Here is a 22,064-nt window from a genome sequence, read left to right on the forward strand (position 1 = left end):
GTAATAGAAAACACAAGCCTTTTTATTCTATCTATAGAGCTGAGTTGTCTGCTACAGCAACTCTCAAAATTAGAAAGTAGATGCTTTAGATCTGAGTACGTTAAGTCTGCTAGAAACTTAAATGACACATTCATGTACTGATGTGTTAACTGCTCTGCACTTAATAAAAGGACAGCATCTATGAGAGAAAAGGCAACTACAGTTGTCCATTCACTGTCTCCTCATTTTCCACCCACAAATAGTACTTTATTTTCTGATTACAGCAGTAGTACGTTCATTCTGCTCCTTTATGTGTGTTTACCTCCATCATTGAGATTGCTCTGGTGAAGGTTATCTGTTCATCAGTAGTGGGGTGGAATAGATAGTTTAGCAGTCATCTCACCTTTTATTAACATATTCTGGGCTGGGTGCAGTGGCTCACGCCTGTAATTCTAGCACTTTGAGAGGCCGAGGCGGGCGGATTATGGGGTCAGGAGATCGAGGCCATCCTGGCTAACATGGTGAAACCCCGTCTCTACTAAAAATACAAAAAATTAGCTGGGCGAGGTGGCACGCGCCTGTGGTCCCAGCTACTCAGGAGTCTGAGACAGGAGAATCACTTGAACCTGCGAGGCAGAGGTTGCAGTGAGCCAAGATCGCACCACTGCACTCCAGCCTGGGCGACAGAGTGAGACTCCATCTCAAAAAAAAAAAAAAAAAACCGATATTCTGCCAAAGTTGTATAACCTACAGCAGTTAAAAGGAAGCTGACTTCAGGTCAGTGCAATTTACACCTTTGTAACAACGAGAGCCATACACCAGTACAAATTTTGGATGGACCTAAAATGAGTCTGCAGAACCACTGAAGGATCAAGTGAGGGAATTATGACTTAATCACGTAACAAGCATTTGAGCACCTTCTCTGTCAGGTACTGAGCAAGGGACTGGGGACTCAAGGGTGAACCAAAAAGATATGATTACTGCCTTCTAGGACCTGACAGTCCAGTGAGAGAGACTGACAAGCAAATGACTATGCAAAAATTTCAAGAATTACATGATCAGCTATTTTTCCATAGGTCTCAAAGCTGGATAAAACACTGGAATTCAGGGAATCTTTCAGTAAGATGAGCAATTAGCCCATATGTTCAGCCTCTCCTTGTACTCATTCTGATTTCAAATTTAAATATTCTGTAGTGCTTTGAGACCTAGAGAAAGAAAACAATGACCAATTAATCATTTAGGTAAGTTCCTCTAATCATTCCTCTTCACGAGGAATCAACATCGGAATCAGCTCTGCAGCTTTTCCAAAACACAAATAACAACACCTGGCTCTGGAGGAAATTTAAGTAATTATGGAAACAAAAGGTAATCTAAAAAATTCTAGTAACTATTTTCACAGAGATTTCAGAAGCTACTGCATCCATAAAGTAAGAACAGATTTGGCCGGGCGCGGTGGCTCACGCCTGTAATCCCAGCACTTTGGGAGGCCGAGGTGGGTGGATTGCTTGAACGCAGGAGTTTGAGACCAGCCTGGGCAACATGGTGAAACCCCGTCTCTACAAAAAAATACAAAAATTAGCCGTGGTGGCTCGCACCTGTGTTTTCCACTACTTGAGGGCTGAGGCAGGAGGATCCTTTGAGCCCACGAGGTTGAGGCTGCAGTGAGCTGAGATGGTGCCACTGCACTCCAGCCTGGGTGACAGATGAGACCTTGTCTCAAGGAAAAAAAAAAAAAAAAAGTGACACTGAAGAGGCTAAATTAGTGAACTGCAAGATAATATTGAGGAAATCTTCCAGAACATACAGCAAAAAGATCAAGAAAAAGTTAAGAATGGTAGAGGTATCCAAGAACCAGGAGATAAAACATTTGTCCAACAGCAACTTCAGAAAATGAGAATAGAAAAATGGAGATGAATAAAATCAAAGAACATTTCCTGAACTGATGATACAAATTGTAGTTTTCAGACTGAAAGGGCCTGCCAAATGTAAAGCAGAAAAAAATGAAAGAAGATGAAACACATAGATGAAATCTCTAAGGAAAGACAATTTATCAGAGAGGGAAATAGATTATCGATAAAGGAAAGTGACTCAGATTGGTGTCAGGTTTCTTAAGGCACAGTGGATCACGAACAATATAGTCACAGAGCCTTGAAAGTGTGCTTTTATGTGTCTGTGTGCATACGGGGTGGGGTGGGTGGGTCCCAATTTTGTTCCTAAAATTCTAAACCCAGCCATGCTATTAAGGACAAAATACAGATATTTTCTAACACGCAAAGGCAATGTTTGCTTCCATTCAGCCTTTCTAAAACACTTACTTGAAAAAAAATTCATCAAAAGTGAAAAATAAATCTAAGAAATAGCAAGATGTCTTATCAGATGATAATCTATAAAAAAAAAGAAAAAGAACTATGTCTTATTAAGACAAAACACCCAACCAAATAACATGAAACAGTGGAATCCAGAAGTGCATTCAGGGGAAATCCCAGTAATACAACTTTGCACACACATAGAAACGTGGTTTCTGGAGAGAACAGCTTGGAGAACACAGATACTATTACTCTGGTGTGCTACAGATGAGATGAAGGCATGAGTTTCGTTTGATTAATGATATACAAGAAAGGTAAACTGACACTTTAAGAAAAATGAAAAGCTCTACAAAAAAGTTCTAACTTCTACATCAAAACATTCCTTTTAAGCAACTGATGAAATAGTAAAAGCATTGTTTTCTGAAACAACCAGTTCAAAACTTTTGGACTTATAAATCAGGAGGGAGGAGGATTAACTGATACACTATAATTCATGTATAAACTGTAGGTTTATTTTCTTTTATTTTGAGACGAAGTTTCACTCTTGTTGCCTAGGCCAGAGTGCAATGGTGCAATCTCGGCTCACTGCAACCTGCGCCTCCCAGGTTCAAGAGATTCTCCTGCCTCAGCCTCCCGAGTTGCTGGGATCACAGACATGCGCCACCACACCCAGCTAATTTTGTGTTTTGAGTAGAGACAGGGTTTCTCCATGTTGGTCAGGCCGGTCCTGAACTCCTGACCTCAGGTGATCTGCCAGCCTTGGCTCCCCAAAGTGCTGGGATTACAGGCATGAGCCACCATGCCCGGCCTATTTATTATTTTATTTTAGAGACAGAGTCTTTCTTGCTCTGTTGCCCAGGCTGGAGTGAAGTGGCGTGATCATAGCTCATTGCCGCCTAACTTCTGGGCTCAAGCAATCCTCCTGCCTCAGCCTCCTCAGCAGTTGGGATTACAGGCCAGCACGACCATGTCCAGCTAATTTTTAAAAATTATTTTTGTAGACACTGCATCTCATCATGTTGCCCAGGCTGGTCTCCAACCCCCGGCCTCAAGCCATCCTCTCGCCTCAACCTCCCAAAGTGCTCGGATTACAATCTTGAGCCACGACACCTGGACCTCCAGGTTTGTTTATAATAATTATAAAGACTTTCCTATGAGTTTGTTTTCCTTTGATTTTATTCACAAATAAGCCTTTCCTCATGGACTGGTATCAAAGACTCATCCTAAAAATAGGATTAGATTTTCAAACTTTGTTTTTTGTTTTTTTTTTTTTTTTTTTTGAGACAGAATGTCCTTCTGTTGCCCAGGCTGGAGTGTGATGGCGCAATCTCAGCTCACTGCAACCTCCGCCTCCCTGGTTCAAGCGATTTCTCCTGCCTCAGCCTCCCGAGTAGCTGGGATTACAGGCACGTGCCATCAGGCCCGGCTAATTTTTGTATATTTAGTAGAGACGGGGGTTTCACCATGTTGGTCAGGCTGGTCTCGAACTCCTGACCTCATGATCCGCCCGCCTCGGCCTCCCAAAATGCTGGGATTACAGGCGTGAGCCACTGCACCCGGCCCCAAACTTTGTTCTTTAATAGTACATTTTGACTTGTGAAAAGGTTTACTTAATTTGATCACTTGGAAGCTTAAATGTATTCTAAGAAACACGTTTAATACTTTTTTTTTTTTTTTTTTTGGTGGCAGAGTCTTGCTCTGTTGTCCAGGCTGGAGTGCAATGGCGTGATCTCAGCTCACTGCAACCTCTGCCTCCTGGGTTGAAGCAATTCTACTGCCTCAGCCTCCTGAGTAGCTGAGATTACAGGAGCCCACCATCGTGCCTGGCCTACTTTGAAAAAAATTAATAAAAACTCTAACATCTTAATATTCTTTTTCTTTTTTTGAGATGGAGTTTCGTTCTTGCTGCCCAGACTGAAGTGTAATGGCGCGATCTTGGCTCACTGCAACCTCCAACTCCTGGGTTCAAGCGATTCTCCTGCCTCAGCCTCCCAAGTAGTTGGGATTACAGGATCCTGACACCAAGCCCAGCTAATTTTTGTATTTTTAGTAGAGATGGGGTTTCACCATGTTGGTGAGGCTGTTCTCAAACTCCTGACCTCAGGTGATTCACCCGCCTCGGCCTCCCAAAGTGCTGGGATTACAGGCGTGAGCCACCGCGACCGGCCTTAATATTCTTAGGTTAGTACTTAAAAAAAAAACAAAAGAAACTTGAACACAATCTTTCTAATTTTAATGCCCCCCTCCCCGCTTTTTTATTTTTAAAGAGAAAAAACTTCTTTTTGAGACGGAGTCCAGCTCTGTCGCCAGGCTGGAGTGCAGTGGCGCGATCTCGGCTCACTGCAACCTCCGACTCCCTGGTTCAAGTGACTCTGTGTCAGCCTCCCGAGTAGCTGGGATTACAGGCACGCGCCACCACGCCCAGCTAATTTTTCTATTTTTAGTAGAGACGGGTTTCACCATGTTGGCCAGGATGGTCTCTACCTCCTGACCTCGTGATCCGCCCGCCTTGGCCTCCCAAAGTGCTGGGATTACAGGGGTGAGCCACCGCGCCCGACCAAAACTCCTATTTTGAAGAAGCATTTACTCCAAGTTCTGTAATTCCTTCAGGCTCAGCTACAGTTTCCTTTTGTTAAAGTAAAATTACATCGAACACTTACTTACTATTAAAAACAAAACAAAAAAAAAGCAGATCTATTGAATCATAACGTCCTGGGGCGAGCCTGGTCATGTGAATTTTGAAAAAAATACATGTGATTCTGAAGCAGTGATTTAAATAATGACCTTTCAATAAATGGTGGGTTCCCTTCATGGGAGAATAGGAAACTGCGTGAGTGGCAGAGGCAACAAGTTCGAAGAGCTGCGGGACGTTCCCACTCTCTCTGGTGTAGCCTTGGCTCACCGAGGCGCGCAGGGAGTGGAAGTGCCTGAGGATAAAGGTGTATACGTGCGAGTCTGAGATGATGGAATTGCTGCTCAAACTTCGTCCCCTTCTCTGCCCTCAGCAAACTTATTGGGGGTCGGGGAGCGCGTGCGGTGCGAGAGAAGAGAGGCAAGTTAGGATAGGGAGAGCGGCTCTCCGGCCGGTATTTTAACAAAGGGCTGAACTGACTAAGCATGGCCGGGCTGCCTCCCGGTCTCCCGAGGAAGCCCGCTTGCTGCTGGGGAGGGCTGTGCCTCCGCGGCGGTGGCTGTCTCAGCTGGCTGTAGAGATGCTCCCAGCTTAGCCCCGACAACCCCTTTAGGCCTAGGCACGCTCTTTCACAAAACCAGGGGCTGTGAACTCTGTCAAGGTTCCCAGGTCCATCGCAGTTACCAGGGCACAGTAACAGCTCGAGTCAACTATCAGGCACATCCTGCAAAAGACGAACTGTCTGGACCAGTCCGCGTTTGAGTTTTAATTGAGAATAAATAGGTAGAAAATGCTTCCCTCCTCTCCTTTCACCTTGTATTAGGTAACCATTTCTACCTTAAAAAAGACGGAGACGAGCGGCTCCGCATTCCGAGTTACTGGGACTTGGAGCAAGGGCCTATTTCAGCGTAGTTTCCGCTTCTTGTCACATGACGGGAGTCAGTGGGCCGCGCCTTCCCACTGCGACTCCCCGTGGGTCCGCAAACCGACACGTCACTCCTCGGCCCTCAACCAAACTGCTTGGGGCACGTTCTTTCCGCGCTCTTGACTCCTACGCGCCGGCCTATGACAGCTCGGCGGGAGCATACAGACCCGCCTCTAGACTGCTAAGTGATAGCTGTAAAGACCAATTAAAAACTGGAATCGCGGCCCGGTTTACGCCTCCGGACTTGACAGACAGTTCCGGGATCCTATCGCTCTCCAGAAGCGTCCTATTGGCCTGGAGCCAGCCAACGGGGGAGCGGCCCGGGAGGCGGACCCGGCTTCTGCCAGGGTTGGGTGCGCCGCTGAACGGATGGCTGAGGGAGCCCCGCGGATCGTTTAGAAAAGCCGGCCAGGTGAGAAGGCCGTAGAACGTAACTTGAAAATCAGCGGCAGGTGCAGTCCATGGCGTTGATGGGGCTGAACGAAGTGCAGGAGGCAAAACCCTAAATGGGGGTGGAGAGCAGAGCTTAGGGCCTTGCAGAGGAGGGGGCGTGGGGCGTGGTGTGGGGGCTTCCTGGTTGGAAGGATGTGAAGGTCTGGGGAGGGAGGGTAAGGTGGGTCTTGAGAACAGAGCGTGGGAAAGACTGGGTCCTGGGACTAGTTATGGAGGGGAAGGCGCGTAGGATGCTGGGGTGATGAGTGTCCCGCGCTGAGGGGTATCAGAGGTGGTCAGTTCTTTGAGGGTGGGAAGAAGAGGGAGGTGGGACCCGCTGGAACGACCGGAAGGGAGAAGAGAGTAAAAGATTGTGAGAGGGTGTGGAAACGTGTGTAGGAAAACGGGGCTGGGGAAATTGCAGTCTGGGAAACTAGAGGCAGGGTGGCAGGAGATGCCACAGCTTGCAGGGCAAGCTCCTCAACTGAGGAGAGCAGGTTGGTAAGTGTTTTAAGAAAGGTGTCTTTGCTCTTATTTGCTTGGCGGTGTGCGAAAGTGACCAAAGAGCACGAGATGAAATCTCCCTTACGGCCCTGCCCTCAATAACTAGCTCGTTTACTCAGTTTTCAAGTAGAGATCCTAGCAGTCTCATTTTGGTGTGTGGCTCGTATCAACGCAGTGGTGTTAAGTTTGTTCCTATTTCAGGCATTCCAGAAAACAGCTGCAAACCCTGAGAGATATGGCTGGATTGTTGACCTCCTGGAGTAGTTAAGCCTTTATTTTTAGTTGCAAAGTAAGCTTTCCCTTTGGGACTATACTTAAACACATTTCTAAACTGCTCTTCTGGGACAGTTAATTATGGAAAACATGCTTGACTTCTCAGTGTTGGGGCTAGCATTCTATATGCCTTCCACCTAGTCCAGTGTTGTTGTTGTTGTTTTTCTCCTTTATTCCAATAATAGTGGGAAAAAAGATTCATGGAGGAGGATAGACAAACGTTTGTTAAGGGATACACAAGTACAACTAGATAGGAATAAATTCTAGTGTTCTATAGGATAACTATTATTAGGAGTATAATTAACAACAAAAATACACAATTTGTTGTATATTTTCAGATAGCTAGAAGAGTGGATTTTGAATATTCCTAAGACAAAAAAAATAAGGTGATGAATCTACTAATTATTTCCCGACTTGATCATTACACATTATATACATGTACCAAAATGTCACACTGTACTCCATAAATATGTACAATTATGTGTCAGTCAAAAAGAATAAAAGCAAAACATCTTGAATGATGTTGCATATCCTTTGTTATAGTCGTTATAACTTAGCTCTTGATCACCTTGTAATTTAAAAAAGTAGGTCTGGGCGTGGTAGCTCACGCCTGTAATCCCAGCACTTTGGGAGGCTGAGGTGGGCAGATCATGAGGTCAAGAGATCCAGACCACCCTGGCCAACATGGTGAAACCCCGTCTCTACTAAAAATACAAAAATTAGCTGGGCGTGGTGGCGCACACCTGTAGTCCCAGCTTCTCATGAGGCTGAGGCAGAAGAATCGCTTGAACCCAGGAGGTGGAGGTTGCAGTGAGCCAAGATGGCACCACTGCACTCTAGCCTGGCGACAGAGCAAGACTCCGTCTCAAAAAAAAAAAAAAAAAAAAAAGATAGTAGTACTGTCTTATACAAGAATAACTAACCTATGGTAGATTAATGCTATATTGCTATATAAATAATTCATATCTGTCATGTGATTTCCATTTTGAACTGCCTACAGATAGTGTCCCTCAACATTTTAATCTACTTTTTTTATCCCCCGACTCTTCTGCTTCAGTAGGAAAAATTCGTTTTCTTTCCCTCTAGATTATCATCTGATGCCATCAAACTGTCTGTGTAATTTAATCAGTCTCTTAAATCAGCATTGTCAGTTACAGAGAAGCCTTGAGACAGATGATTGGAAGCGGGTATAGATCTGAGCAGTCGTTACAGTCTGATATATGGGATGAGAGCACAGTGGATCTGTGTTTGTGTACCTCCTCCTCTTTTTGAGTGCATGATTGTACCTGCATTAGTTATCAGGTATGCTGTTAGTTGACCCGACAGCCCCATTGGGATTTGGAAAAGAAAAAAGTTTATAGCCATTCAGTTGAAGTTTAAATTTAGGGCTCGAAATTGTGTTGATTCAGTCGTGACTTCTATTTTTCCTCTTAATACCTTTCACTTTTTTTTTTTTTTTTTCCTTTTTAAAGAGAGGAGGTCTGGCTCTGTTGTCCAGGCTGGAGTGCAGTGGTGTGATCCTAGCTCACTGCAGCCTCCAACTCCTGCCTCGGCCTCCTAAGTAGCTGGGACTGCAGGTGCAGACCACCAAGCCTGCATAATTTTAAACAATTTTTTGTGGAGATGGGGTTTTGCTGTATTGCTCAGATTGGTCTTGAACTCCTGGCTTCAAGCGATCCTCCCTCCTTAGCCTCTGAAATTGCTGGGGCTTGCACTTCTGGTCTCAATGTTTATTTCCTGCTTCCCCCCCTCCGCCCCTGCCACCCCATACAGTCCTGCCTTTTCTTGAGTGCTCTCTTTCTCCATTTTATTATTTTTCAGTATTTCCAATCTTTCCTGTTTATTTTTTCATCTCTTCCTTGTGCTATACTATTGCTAATTGTGCTTATGTACTTGTTAGCTGTGAAGGAGTGGGAAATAGAATTATGGATGGTTTATTCTGACCACTCCATTTTAGTCTTGACACATAGACCTGACTTGTGCCTACTTCCTTGCAAGTTGATCATACTTTAGGCCAGGCTTGGATACTAGTATTAGCCTTGACCCTCTCTGGTGTTTTTGCTAGCTCCTACGTCCTTTATGATTCCCTCTCATCATAAAATATGAAAATTAAGTAAATTGAAGGTGTTCAATATCTTGTGGTCTTGACTTTTTCATTTTAGCTGATCGTCGTGTGTTGCCACCCATTCATGTCAAGATGACTAAGTTTGGATTTTTGCGATTGTCCTATGAGAAGCAGGACACACTTCTGAAGCTTCTCATTCTGTCAATGGCTGCTGTATTATGTGAGTGTGCATGTGAACCTCTCTTTCTTTGGGGATAGAAAGAAGAAAGTCTAGAAAAAAATTGAAAATTGCTATCTTAAAATGCCTTGTTCTTTTTAGCAGATTGTTACGTTTTTCCATTCCTCATTAGTATAATTTTATGAAGGCAAAATAAAAGGAATATAAAAGTCAGGGCTATGGGCCACATGTGGTGGTTCACGCCTGTAATCCCAGCACTTTGGGAGGCTGGGGTGGGTGGATCACTTGAGGCTGGGAGTTTGAGACCAGCCTGGCCAACATGATGAAACCCTGTCTCTACTAAAAATACAAAAACTAGTTGAGTGTGGTGGTGGATGCCTGTATTCCCAGCTAATTGGGAGGGTGAGGCACGAGAATCGCTGGAACCTGGGAGGCAGAGGTTGCAGTAAGCCGAGATTGCGCCACTGCACTCTAGCCTGGGCAACAGAGCAAGACTCTGTCTCAAAAAAAAGAGGGCTGTGATCATCTTTGAAAGGATGGGAAGCATGCTGTGCCAATTCTATTTTCTCATAGCGTTGAAAGTGATATTGGGGACCCTTGGATAACTGATTTTTGTAAAAGACAATTATCTTCAATTTAGATGCCTCCTATAGTATTTTTGAAAGTCTCTTGAGAGTTTACTCTGTATTTTAGATTTTCTGGCTCTTCATGAGTCCTAGGTGTAATTTTGCTTGCCATACCTATTACTTTGCTCCAAGGTTAAGGTTAGTTATGTGTGTATGGTGGGGGAGTCAGCGTATATAAAAGATGACCATGTAAGTTGAGTTTGGTATTAGTAGATGAATGTAATGTTATAGGCTTTTATAATTAGTTAACTGTGACCTATGAAAGTGGAAAATGTAGATGCCATTGTCAGGGGAAAGTAAACTTCTCTTGTTTCCTTTATGTGGGGAAAGATGGATAAAGACTTTATTCAGGGATTATTTTATATTTTCTGTGACCTCTCTACTGGATAATACTGTCTTCATTATAATACTATATCTGCTGTTCTTTCATGGCACATTACCAATAAAATATTAACTCTCTGGTTTTTGCAGCCTTCTCCACTCGTCTGTTTGCTGTCCTGAGATTTGAAAGTGTTATCCATGAGTTTGATCCGTGAGTACCTTTGCTTGATCTGGTATTATTTCCTTTGGGAGGCATTCAGGTTCATGGGTTTCAGATTCAAATTTCAGTCAGCTCTCAGTGATAGAGATGCGCTTTCAGTACATTTAAGGGAAAAAAAAACCTTAAATTCTTCGAAAGGAGATAATTATCTCCTTTTAAGACGTATGTGTTGGAGTCCAGCACAGTGGCTCACACCTGTAATCCCAGCACTTTGGGAGGCTGAGGTGGAGGGATCACTTGAGCTCAGGAGTTCAAGACCAGCCTGGGCAACATGGTGAAAACCCATCTCTACAAAAAAAAAAAAAAAAAAAGTATGTGTTGGAATTGACCAAGTAAGTCTCTGAAACTCAAAAAATGTGAGAGGCATTGCTAGTATGTCTGCCTATCACTTAAGATCTGGCTAGGCTAAGAGAATTCTGGCTGCCCAGTTTGGTAAAAGTTTGTGATGCAGATTGAAGGAAAGGGTCCTGGTGTGTATTCCAGGCTCAGAAGAGAATCACAAACAATGGACTTGAGATTCATGACATTTTGCTGTTTGTTTGTTTGTTTAGCAATTTATGTGATAGAAATTGGGCTTCTTAGTTAAATTCTAGGGCAATGAAAAAAACTCAAAAGTTATCAGTTTGATAAGGAATTTTGTTCATTAGATGAAAAAGATATAGTGGAATTCCTTAGTGGTATTAATAATAGTATTTACTAAGCATTCATTTTGTTCCAAGCACTAATTTACAGATTATCTCTAAATCCTTTCAGCAACCCTTTGAGATGTAGGTACTATTATTCCCTTCTTAGAAATGAGGAGACTCCACTGGGCACGGTGGCTCACGCCTGTAATCCCAGCACTGGGGGAGGCCAAGGCGGGCGGATCACAAGGTCAGGAGTTCGAGACCAGCCTGGCCAGCATAGTAAAACCCCATCTCTACTAAAAATACAAAAATTAGCTGGGCATGGTGGCATGTGCCCGTAATCCCAGCTACTCTAGAGACTGAGGCAGGAGAATCGCTTGAACGCAGGAGGTGGAGGTTGCAGTGAGCCAAGATCATGCCACTGCACTCCAGCCTGGGCTACAGAGCAAGGCGCCATCTCAAAAAAAAAAAGAAAAAGAAAAAAGAAATGAGGAGACTCAGGCTGGGAGTGGTTATCTAAGGTTGATTATTCAGTACCTGGAGGAACCGTGATTTGAATGTTGGTTTGTCTGACTCCAGAGACTGCAGTCACTGTGTTATATTGCCTAAAGTTAAGGCTTATAACAAATTTGGAGGGCCAAAATCATAGGTTCTTGAAATATTATTGGTATCTTAAAAATAGTATATTCAATCTTGTGGAGTATTGATTGAAAATGCCTGCATCTATTTGCAAATTTATAATTTTGTTTTGTGTAGATATTTGAAAGCATTTTGGAGGCATTACAAATAATTCTGTTTGGGGCCTCCCAAATTCAGTTTATATTTTTTCTCATGAATGAGGAGACATGTCCTTTTGTTTTTTCTTTTTTTGTTTGAGATTGGGTCTGACTGTCACCCAAGCTGAAGTGCAATGGAGTGATCACGGCTTATTGCAGCCTTGACTTGTGGGGCCTAAGTGATCCCCCCACCTCAGTTTCCCAAGTAGCTGGGACCACAGGCATGTGCCACCATACCTAGCTAATTTTTTAAAAATTTTTTGTAGAGATGGAGTCTCACTATGTTGCCCAGGCTGGTCTCAAACTCCTGGGCTCAAGCAATCCTCCCTCCTCAGCCTCCCAAAGTACTGGCATTACAGGCATGGGCTTCCATGCCCAGCCTACTTTTGTTTCTTGATCCCAATCTGTTAGGCTTCTTTCTCAGACCCTCTGAATGAGCAAATATTGATGTTAGATAATCAAGGAATGCAAGAGCATCTGCTTTGTCGTCAAGAGCTGTTAGGGACCATAAGGGACTTGACACTTCCTTTTGCAGAGGAGGAAACTGATTCCCAGAGTGGTGAATGCAGTCCAGACCTATTCCTACTAACTTATACTTCCTCTCTCACTCTGCCTCTCCTACTGGTAGGTAAAGGACACAATTCTGACACATATTGATGTCTGCAACCCTCATCTCTTCTGTTTCTGACGTCACCAAAATAACATCAGTGACAAACAGAAGGATAGAGATTTCTGCCATCTGTTGCTTCTGTTTACTTCAGCTTTCAAAACTTGACTGACCAAGGAGGAAATAGGGTTAGAGAGGTGGGCGGAGAGGACGGTTAGTCATGATTATCCATAGTAATTAAACTGTCTCTAGTTTGAGACTCTTTGTTTATTTTTGTCTGTCTGCCTTTTTTTTGGAAACAGGGTCTTGCTGTGTCACCCAGGCTGAAGTTCAGTGGCTCAATTATGGCTCATGCAGCCTCAACTTCCTGGGCTCAAGTGATCCTCCCACCTCAGCCTCCCGAGTAGCTGGGACTACAGGCACGCGCCACCACGCCTGGCTAATTTTTGTGTTTTTTGTAGATTGGGTCTTGTCATGTTACACAGGCTGGTCTCCAACTTCTGTGCTCAAGCGATCCATCCACCTCTGCCTCCCAAAGTGCTGGGATAACAGGCATGAACTACTACGCCAGCCTCTTATTTATTTTTATTTATCATTATTATTAATTTTTTTTGAGATGGAGTTTTGCTCTTGTTGCCCAGGCTGGAGTGCAATGGCACAATCTCAGCTCACCACAACCTCTGCCTCCCGGGTTCAAGCGATTCTCCTGCCTCAGCCTCCTAAGTAGCTAGGATTACAGGCATGCGCCACCACGCCTGGCTAATTTTGTATTTTTAGTAGAGACAGGGTTTCTCCATGTTGGTCAGGCTGGTCTCGGACTCCCGACCTCATGTGATCCACCTGCGTCGGCCTCCCAAAGTGCTGGGATTACAGGAGTGAGCCACTGCGCCTGGCCTTATTATTATTGTTATTTATTTTATTTTTTGAGACAGGGTCTTGCTCTGTCACCAGGCTGGAGTGCAATGGCATGATCAGGGCTCACTGAAGCTTCAAACTCCCTGGGCTCAGGTGATCCTCTTATTTCAGCCTCCTGAGTAGCTGGGACTACAGGCGTGTGCCACTAAGTCCTACTGATTTTTGTATTTTTTTTTAGAAACAGGGTCTCTCTATGTTGCCCAGGCTGATCTTGAACTCCTGAGCTCAAGTGATCCATCTGCCTTGGCCTACTAAAGTACTGGGATTACAGGTGTTATCTACCTCACCCAGCCTTATTTCTTTTTAAATAAGAAACTTAAGGACTTACATATTTTGGGCCTAAAGAACTATCTTTCCATTTAAAGCTCTTAAGCATTTTATATCAAATATTTTTCATGTTGTCTATGTATCTGTGTATCTTTTTATATTTTTTTTGAGAAAGGGTCTTGCTCTGTTGCCCAGTCTGGAGCACAGTGTTGTGATCATGGCTCACTGTAGCCTTGACCTCCTGGGCTCGAGCAGTCATCCCACTTCAACCTCCTGAGTGGCCGAGACTATAGGTGTGTGCCACCATGCCTGGCTAATTTTTAAAAAATGTTTTGTAGAGACAGAGTCTCACTGTGTTGCCCAGGCTGGTCTTGAACTGGGCTTAAGCGATCCTCTTGCCTCAGTCTTCCAAAGTGCCGGGCTTACAGGCATGAGCTGCCATGCCCGGCTGTAATCTATATTTTTATGCTTCTATATAGGTGACATAAGAAGCATTTTAGATAACCACATGAGTAGACCTTGTTAAAAGTTTAAACACTGATTAAGAAAGTTGTGTTATGAAGTAGGTTAAAATTTTTTCATCCTGCATATGATGGTATACCAACATCTTTAAAGATTCTCATCACTGGAAATTATTCATGTGTCTTTGTGTGCAGTATAGATTTTTAAAAATATGTTCCTGTCACTTAAAAGCCAGAATCTGGCCAGGCATAGTGGCTCACACCTGTAATCCAAGCACTTTGTGAGGCCGGGGCAGGTGGATCACCTGAGGTCAGGAGTTTGAGACCAGCCTGGCCAATATGGTGAAACCCTGCCTCTACTAAAAATACAAAAATTAGCTGGGCATTGTGGCGAGCGCCTGTAATCCCAGTTACTTTCAGAAGGCTGAGGCAGGAGAATGGCTTGAACTCCGTAGGCAGAGGTTGCAGTGAGCCGAGATCGTGCCATTGTGCTCCAGCCTGGGCAACAAGAGCGAAACTCTGTCTCAAAAAAAATAAATAAATAAGAAAGCCAAAATCTATTGTTGCCCACATCTAAGTGGCTTTGTCTTCATGGTGCTTGAATTCTCTGACTGGTCCTAATGCCTACCACATGTCAGCTTGTTGAAGTATCCCATTTGATTGCTTTGTTACAATGTTAGGCTCCAGTTTCATTTCCTTTTTATTTATTTATTTTTTTTCTGAGACGGAGTCTTGCTCTGTTGCCCAGGCTGGAGTGCAGTGGCGATCTCGGCTCACTGTAACCTCTGCCTCCAAGGTTCTAGCGATTCTCCTGCCTCAGCCTCCTGAGTAGCTGGGATTACAGGCACATACCACCATGCCCAGCTAATTTTTGTATTTTTAGTAGAGATGGGGTTTCACCATGTTCGTCAGGCCAGTCTCGAACTCCTGACCTTGTGATCCACCTGCCTCGGACTCCTAAAGTGCTGGGATTATAGGCATGAGCCACTGCACCCGGCTCATTTCCTTATGAGAAAAGCAGTGCTTTAGTTGAGACAAGCATGGAGATAGAAGTAAACAGATTTATGGTAGTGTAAAATGATTTTCATGGCATAATATTTGATGTTAAAGTGATTTTTCATTGAGTAATGCTGAATTTCTCAATGGTGTATCCTGAGGAGCAAAATTCACAAATTTACAACAAAGTTTATTTCTTGCTATAGGTACTTTAATTATCGGACTACCAGGTTCCTGGCTGAGGAGGGGTTTTATAAATTCCATAACTGGTTTGATGACCGAGCCTGGTACCCTTTGGGACGAATCATTGGAGGAACAATTTACCCAGGTGAGGAGACCAGATGTGTTGTTTTTTTTAAAAAAAAAACAGAAATATTTGTATGCTAGAGAACCAGTTTCTTTTCTTTCTAATAGCTTTGTCTTGTGACACTTGTAATTTCATCCTGATTACAGGTTCCTAAAAGTGCATCTTATATAAACAGGAGTACATTTGTAGTAGAGTGGAGATGGGTGGTTTTTATACATTCTAGACTTCTGATTGAATCCTTAGGAGAGAAATTTATAGGCTTACTGCAGTTGCTATGTTAATATTTCTGGTGATTTGTCAAGACTTACATAGTCACTTTATTGTATCTGGGATTTTCCCTTTCTTTTTCCCTTAAGTTCTGGTAAGACAACCTAATGGAGTTTCTTCTTCCTGTTACAGGTTTAATGATCACCTCTGCTGCAATCTACCATGTACTCCATTTTTTCCACATCACCATCGACATTCGGAATGTCTGTGTGTTCCTGGCCCCTCTCTTCTCCTCCTTCACCACCATCGTCACGTACCACCTTACCAAAGAGCTCAAGGTGAAGGATTTGGGGTGACAGGAGGCTTGGGAATGAATGTTATTGAGCCTCTCTAATCGATGCTGGAGGGTGGGGGACAGAGCCTTAGAAAGGCAGGGAGCCAGAAGGTGAAGACAGCTTTTACTGGGCCAAATTAATTGGGTTCACTCCAACCCCTTTCTGCAATATGTGTTTTTTTATCATTAGCAACTGTTTGTCCTTATGAGAGTACAGTTGAAAGTAAAATGTAAATTGCAACATAAAAAAACATTTAAAATGCAAAATGTGAGGTTTGGATTTTGAAGTCCTCACAATGTAAGGGAGAGGAAAAAAAAACTACATGAAACATTCCAAAACGGTTAGTTTTTCCTACCAGGAATGTACTCAGCAATTATTTGTTGATTAAAAAAAATTTTTTTTTTATTTTAAAATTCTTAAGCCATTTGGCTTCCGTAGTAGACTCCATAATGCTGACTCTGTTTTTCCAGGTTTCAGCATTGCTGACCTTGGCTCCCTGGGTGCTATTCTTAGTTTGTGCTGTGGTGTTAGAGAGATACCTGAGAGGTGATAAACTAGTAGGGGGTTTGGGAAGCCTGAATTTAGTTTGGAAAACTTTTTCATCCTTCTCCTTGCTGCCCTTTCCCAAATTTGACTCTTTCAACAGACAAGTCTTTACTTTTTTGGAATGTGGCTTTTATCTGTTGCTCCTTTCTCCTGAGCTCAAAGGGTGCCTGGTGATATTTAAGCTTTATTGCCTAAGCTCCTAGCATCTTCAGTTTAGGTAGATTATCACTTAGCTTTCTTGGCTTTTTAACTGAAATAATAATTTTCTTCCTTTGATTGTCCTTGCATGGCTTTTAGAGGTGTGACTGGTGTTCCAGTGATGTACAGATATTGTTAGGGGTAGAGACTTACGAGCTTGGGGAGATTGGTAGCCAAACAGCCCATTCTGGGACAGTATTGATCTTTGACATCTCACTTGATTTGTCTGTCCTCAGCATATGTGTTCTCAGTGTCAGGTTTGGTGTCATCATGGGGAATTGGTCATGAAGTTTTTAGCTTGCTTGTGCTGTGAGCATTTCTAGCATTTCTAACATCTCACATCTACCTTCGAAATTGTTGGACTGTTTTCTGGGCTCATTATAAACAGAATGGACTAGTGGATCCCCTATTCTTTCTCAGCATTGTATTGGTGTTAATGTCTTATTACCCTTTTTTTCTTACAGGATGCAGGGGCTGGGCTTCTTGCTGCTGCCATGATTGCTGTAGTTCCTGGATATATCTCCCGATCTGTGGCTGGCTCCTATGATAATGAAGGTAAGACTTTTAAAATGCTGAAGAAGATCATCTCACCTCATTATCCAACAGAGCTTCACAAAGTGCAGTCTATGGTTTAGCAATAATAAAAATGGTAACTGGGTGAGAAGATTAGAAATGGGCAGGAACGGATCTTGGACAAGCTCATGTTCTCTTCCCATCATCCTTTCCAGAAAGGTAGTTGGTAACTTTTCTTACAAGTCTTTGGTTCATCTCTGCACTCATAAAATAGTGAACTATTGTTTTAACATTATAATCATTTGCTTTATTTTCCTACATAAAGGGAGTAGATGTCCTTAAAATTTTAATGACTTATTGACTTATTCTCAATTCAACATACATTTGTTGAATGTTATTGGGAAAACATAGTATTAAGTGTTAGATAATGACTAAGATTACTTTGTGCATAATTATAAGAAATTAAAGAGATAGGTAATGAATAAGGTTATATTGGCCCATCATCTATTAAGGAAGATTAAAATGGACATGTAAAAATAATTCCAGTGACAGGAGATAGTACTATGTGCCATGATAAAAATTTGAACAGAGTACTTCAGGAATGTAGTGGAAGGAGAGATTTGGGGCTGAGCTTGGTGGCTCACGCCCTGTTATCCAGTACTTTTGGAGGCTGAGGTGGGTGGATCATTTGAGCTCAGGAGTTTGAGACCAGCCTGGGCAACCCTGTCACTATAAGAAATACAAAAATTAGCTGGGCATGGTAGTATGCACCTGTAGTCCCAGCTACTCTGGAGAATGAAGTGGGAGGATCGCTTGAGCCTGGGAGGTTGAGGCTGCGGTGAGCTGTGATTGCCACTGCACTTCAGCCTAGTAATAGAGCAAGACCCTGTTTTTGTTGTTGTTGTTGTTGTTTTTATTTTTATTTTTTTAAGAAAAAAAAGAAAGCAGACTGGAGAATCAAGGAAGGCTTTTTAGAAGTGGTTGAGGGTCAACTGGGTCCTGAAGTTGGGACTTCATTAGGCAGATATCAAGGAAAGGGGCAATTGGGGCATGAGTATTATATGTTAAGACGTAGAGGCAGGATGATGAATGATAGTATAAGATGTCTTTAGAACTATACTAGCAGGATGTTTAGTGCTTGGAAAGAATGATAATAATGGCCAATATTTACTTAATGTTTATTATATGCTAGGTACTCTTCTAAGTGCTTTACAGGCATTAATTATATTTGTTTTCAGAACACTTTTATGAAGTAGATACTATTACTTCTTACATGAAACTGAAACAAAAGGAAGTAAATAATTTGCCTAAAATTACACTATTACTTGGTAGTAGATCCAGGCAGTCTGTTCCAGAACAGTATTCTTAATGACTATACTAGCCTGGCCTGTTGTTGAATTTTTGGTGTGTCCTTTCTGCAGGGATTGCCATCTTTTGCATGCTACTCACCTACTACATGTGGATCAAGGCAGTAAAGACTGGTTCCATCTGTTGGGCAGCTAAGTGTGCCCTTGCTTATTTCTACATGGTAACTTTTTCTACATGTTTTCAATTTTTAAAGTTCTCTAAATACTGTATTTCCTATGGGTACTTATTGTTTGACCAACTTTCTTTTCTGGTAGGTTCCCCTAAATTTTTTTCTTTTCCAGTATATTTTTTCTGTTCATACTTACGTATACATGTAGACTTCCTTAATTGCTTCTACTTGCTCACATATCCCTAAATCCTCTGTGTGACCTTACAGTAGATTGCATTTAGATTAATTCTGAGGCTTGAGTCCCTCTCGTTATGTGATCATGACATCAGCAACCACAAGGGAGCAGGGGATTGAGTTACAGTGATGGGTTTGAACTTGATTTTATATTTTCTTTTTTAAAATATATTTTATTTTGTGTGACCTGTACATGTAAGGACTTGATTTTCCTGTTTAAAAAAAAAATCAGTTATTTGAACTCTTTAAGCCATTTGGCATAAATAAAGTTATAGTTACTGTAAGTGTTCTTTAAAAAGTCACAGGTGATATCCTACAATATAGTGGTGGTGGTCTGAGGAGGCATACTCAGAGGAACTGTTTTTTTCTATTCCATCATAGGTCTCGTCATGGGGAGGTTATGTGTTCCTGATCAACTTAATTCCTCTCCACGTCCTGGTGCTGATGCTCACAGGCCGTTTCTCTCACCGGATCTATGTGGCCTACTGTACTGTTTACTGCCTGGGCACTATACTTTCTATGCAGATCTCCTTTGTGGGTTTCCAGGTGAGCCCTTGACTGAGTAGGGTTTTCAGCTTCTACTTTTTCTATGCAGCCCCAACTAGACTGATTTATCTTAGATTCTGTTAGGAAGAGTACGACTTATTCACAGCCTTTATATTGAACTACTTGTGTTAGTTGAAGCAACAGAATTACTGGTCATTAAAGTTTGCATCCAGGAGTCTGCTAATATTTGCTCCGTGGAGTTTGAATTTCATGGCTCTTACTTTGGCTTTAAGTTTGTGGGAAGGGGAGGGATATTTAGTTGAGTTGAGTTTAGATGAGTGATCAAAGTTAAAATTTCCAGGCTTTTTAATGCAGATGACCCCATGTAGTAGCAGAGATTCCTGATCTTAATGGCATCTAATTGTAAGTGCTTCAGGAAGTAAAGCACAAACCTTTAACCACATTGCTCCACAGGGTTAACAGACAACTGTTAAAGAATAATGTGGTATGTTTGATTTCTCTTGTGAAATTATCATGAAAATGCAAACCTTATCTAGAGGTCAACAAGTATTTCTTTACTGATCACCTACTGCAGATTGTCCCCAACTTATGAAGTGTGACTTAGGATTTTTTGGCTTTAGAATGGTGTGAAAGTGATCTGCATTGAGTAGAAACCGTACTTCCAGTACCCATACAAGCATTCTGTTTTTCACTTTCAGTACAGTAGTCAATAAATTACATGAGATTCTCAACACTTTATTATAAAATAGGCTTTGTGCTAGATGATTTTGCCCAACTGTAGGCTAATGTTAAATGTTCTGAGCATGTTTAAGGTAGTCTACGCTAAGCTGTGATGTTCCATAGGCTAGGTATATTAAATGCATTTTCTACTTAAGATATTTTCAACTTAAAATGGGTTTGTGGGGTTGTAACCCAATCATAAGTTGAAAAGCATTTGTATATGCAGTTTGCTAATCACTTGAAAATGTTAAAAAGAATAAAAATACGGTCATAGTCCTTAAGGAAGTTTTGGTCTTCTTACAGGGAAAGAAATACGGGCAGCTGTCTATATCCGATAGGCTACAGTTCTGGAAGTGTGGTTCTTGAATCATCATCACTAGCAGCAGCAGCTAGAAACTTGTTAGAAATAAATGCAAATTCTAGAGCCCCAACACAGACCTACTGAATCAGAAACTCTGGAGGTGGGGCTCAGCAATCTGTGTTTCAACACTCCTACCTCCTTGGTGATTATGATGCCCACTAGCATTTGAGAACCACCAATCTAAGGCAAAGAATGATTAAGTGCTAGAAGAGAACTAATGTGATATGGAACATAGAGAGGAGTGATTGATTTCAGTTTGGCAGATTGGGAAGAGATGATATTTGAGTTGGACCTTGAATGATGAGAATTTTAGTGGATGGGAATTTGGGGAAAATTACAGTCTAGGCTAAGGAAATAACCTGAGCAAAAGCCAGAGATGTGATAATGATAGTGTATCTTATGCTTTAGGGGGCTGCAGATATTCTGTAGAAAATATGGCTGGTGAATTAAACCCTTCCCTAGATTGGCCCTGATTCCTTCGGGGCCTCAGAACTCATTTGACCATTTGGTTTGAACTAGATAAGAATAATGCAGGCCTGCACTGGACTTACTCATTTTTTTTTCCTTAGTATTAACACACATATCCTTTTACCTACAGCCTGTCCTTTCATCAGAGCACATGGCAGCCTTTGGGGTCTTTGGTCTCTGCCAGATCCATGCCTTTGTGGATTACCTGCGCAGCAAGTTGAATCCACAACAATTTGAAGTTCTTTTCCGGAGCGTCATCTCTCTGGTAGGCTTTGTCCTTCTCACCGTGGGAGCTCTCCTCATGCTGACAGGTAGGGAAGGCTCACAGCTTTTTTTTCTTTTTTCTTTTTTTTTAAGATGGAGTTTCGCTCTTGTTGCCCAGGCCGGAGTGCAGTGGTGCGATCTCGGCTCACTGCAACCTCCACCTCCCAGGTTCAAGCGATTCTCCTGCCTCAGCCTCCTGAGTAGCTGGGATTACAGGCGCCTGCCACCGCGCCCGCCACCACGCCCAGCCAATTTTGTATTTTTAGTAGAGACGGGGTTTCTCCATGTTTGTCAGGCTGGTCTGAAACTCCAGACCTCAGGTGATCCGCCCGCCTCGGCCTCCCAAATTGCTGGGATTACAGGCGTGAGCCACTGCACCCGGTCAGGCTCAGAGCTTTTACTATTAAATGCAGATGGGTACAGACATAGAGTAAACTCCAAAAGACAGGGTATTTTCTGAACACAAAAGATTATTTTTTTCTTATTTCTTTTTTCATCGGAAGCATGTACAATCCCACAATTTTACATTCAATCCACTTTTCAGCCCAGTGTTTGGATTCAGCATAGCAGAAAATGTCTTGTTGGAGCTGCTCTTAATCACACCTGGTGAAAGGACTATATCTTACCTTGTGAATCTTTCTCCTTTTTCTTTCTTTTTTTTTCTTTCCTATTGATTGGGTGGGAGAAGTCATTATATTGCTTACCATACCCTCCAAAGTGGCACTCATCTAATCCCATGGAAACTAAATCATGGCTGTTTAGTTAGTTGGAAAGCCAAATTTTCCTTCTTTTTCTCTACTTTGATTTCTCAGAGATGA

At 42.5% G+C, this 22,064-nt stretch overlaps 1 protein-coding gene across 10 annotated transcripts in view; it reads left to right on the top strand.

Moving 5' to 3' along the window:
• The first annotated feature begins 6,112 nt into the window (after positions 1-6,112).
• STT3A (STT3 oligosaccharyltransferase complex catalytic subunit A) overlaps positions 6,113-22,064 on the top strand; it is a 28,266-nt gene continuing 12,314 nt past the window's right edge. The window contains exons 1-11 of one of the 10 annotated variants that reach the window (XM_055095050.2): positions 6,160-6,254; positions 6,980-7,067; positions 8,138-8,353; positions 9,214-9,336; positions 10,392-10,452; positions 15,316-15,437; positions 15,816-15,961; positions 17,167-17,257; positions 18,637-18,743; positions 19,308-19,472; positions 21,113-21,293. In XM_055095050.2, the coding sequence (XP_054951025.1) occupies positions 9,249-9,336; positions 10,392-10,452; positions 15,316-15,437; positions 15,816-15,961; positions 17,167-17,257; positions 18,637-18,743; positions 19,308-19,472; positions 21,113-21,293 (961 nt within the window). In that variant the 5' untranslated portion in view covers positions 6,160-6,254; positions 6,980-7,067; positions 8,138-8,353; positions 9,214-9,248. Of the gene's footprint in view, positions 6,295-6,979; positions 7,068-7,389; positions 7,438-8,137; positions 8,354-9,213; positions 9,337-10,391; positions 10,453-15,315; positions 15,438-15,815; positions 15,962-17,166; positions 17,258-18,636; positions 18,744-19,307; positions 19,473-21,112; positions 21,294-22,064 lie in introns of all 10 variants that reach the window. The other 9 variants (XM_055095049.2, XM_055095051.2, XM_055095047.2 and 6 more) reach the window with 9 other exon arrangements.

Source organism: Pan paniscus, chromosome 9, assembly GCF_029289425.2.
Source record: "Pan paniscus chromosome 9, NHGRI_mPanPan1-v2.0_pri, whole genome shotgun sequence".
NCBI classification, from domain to species: domain Eukaryota; kingdom Metazoa; phylum Chordata; class Mammalia; order Primates; family Hominidae; genus Pan; species Pan paniscus.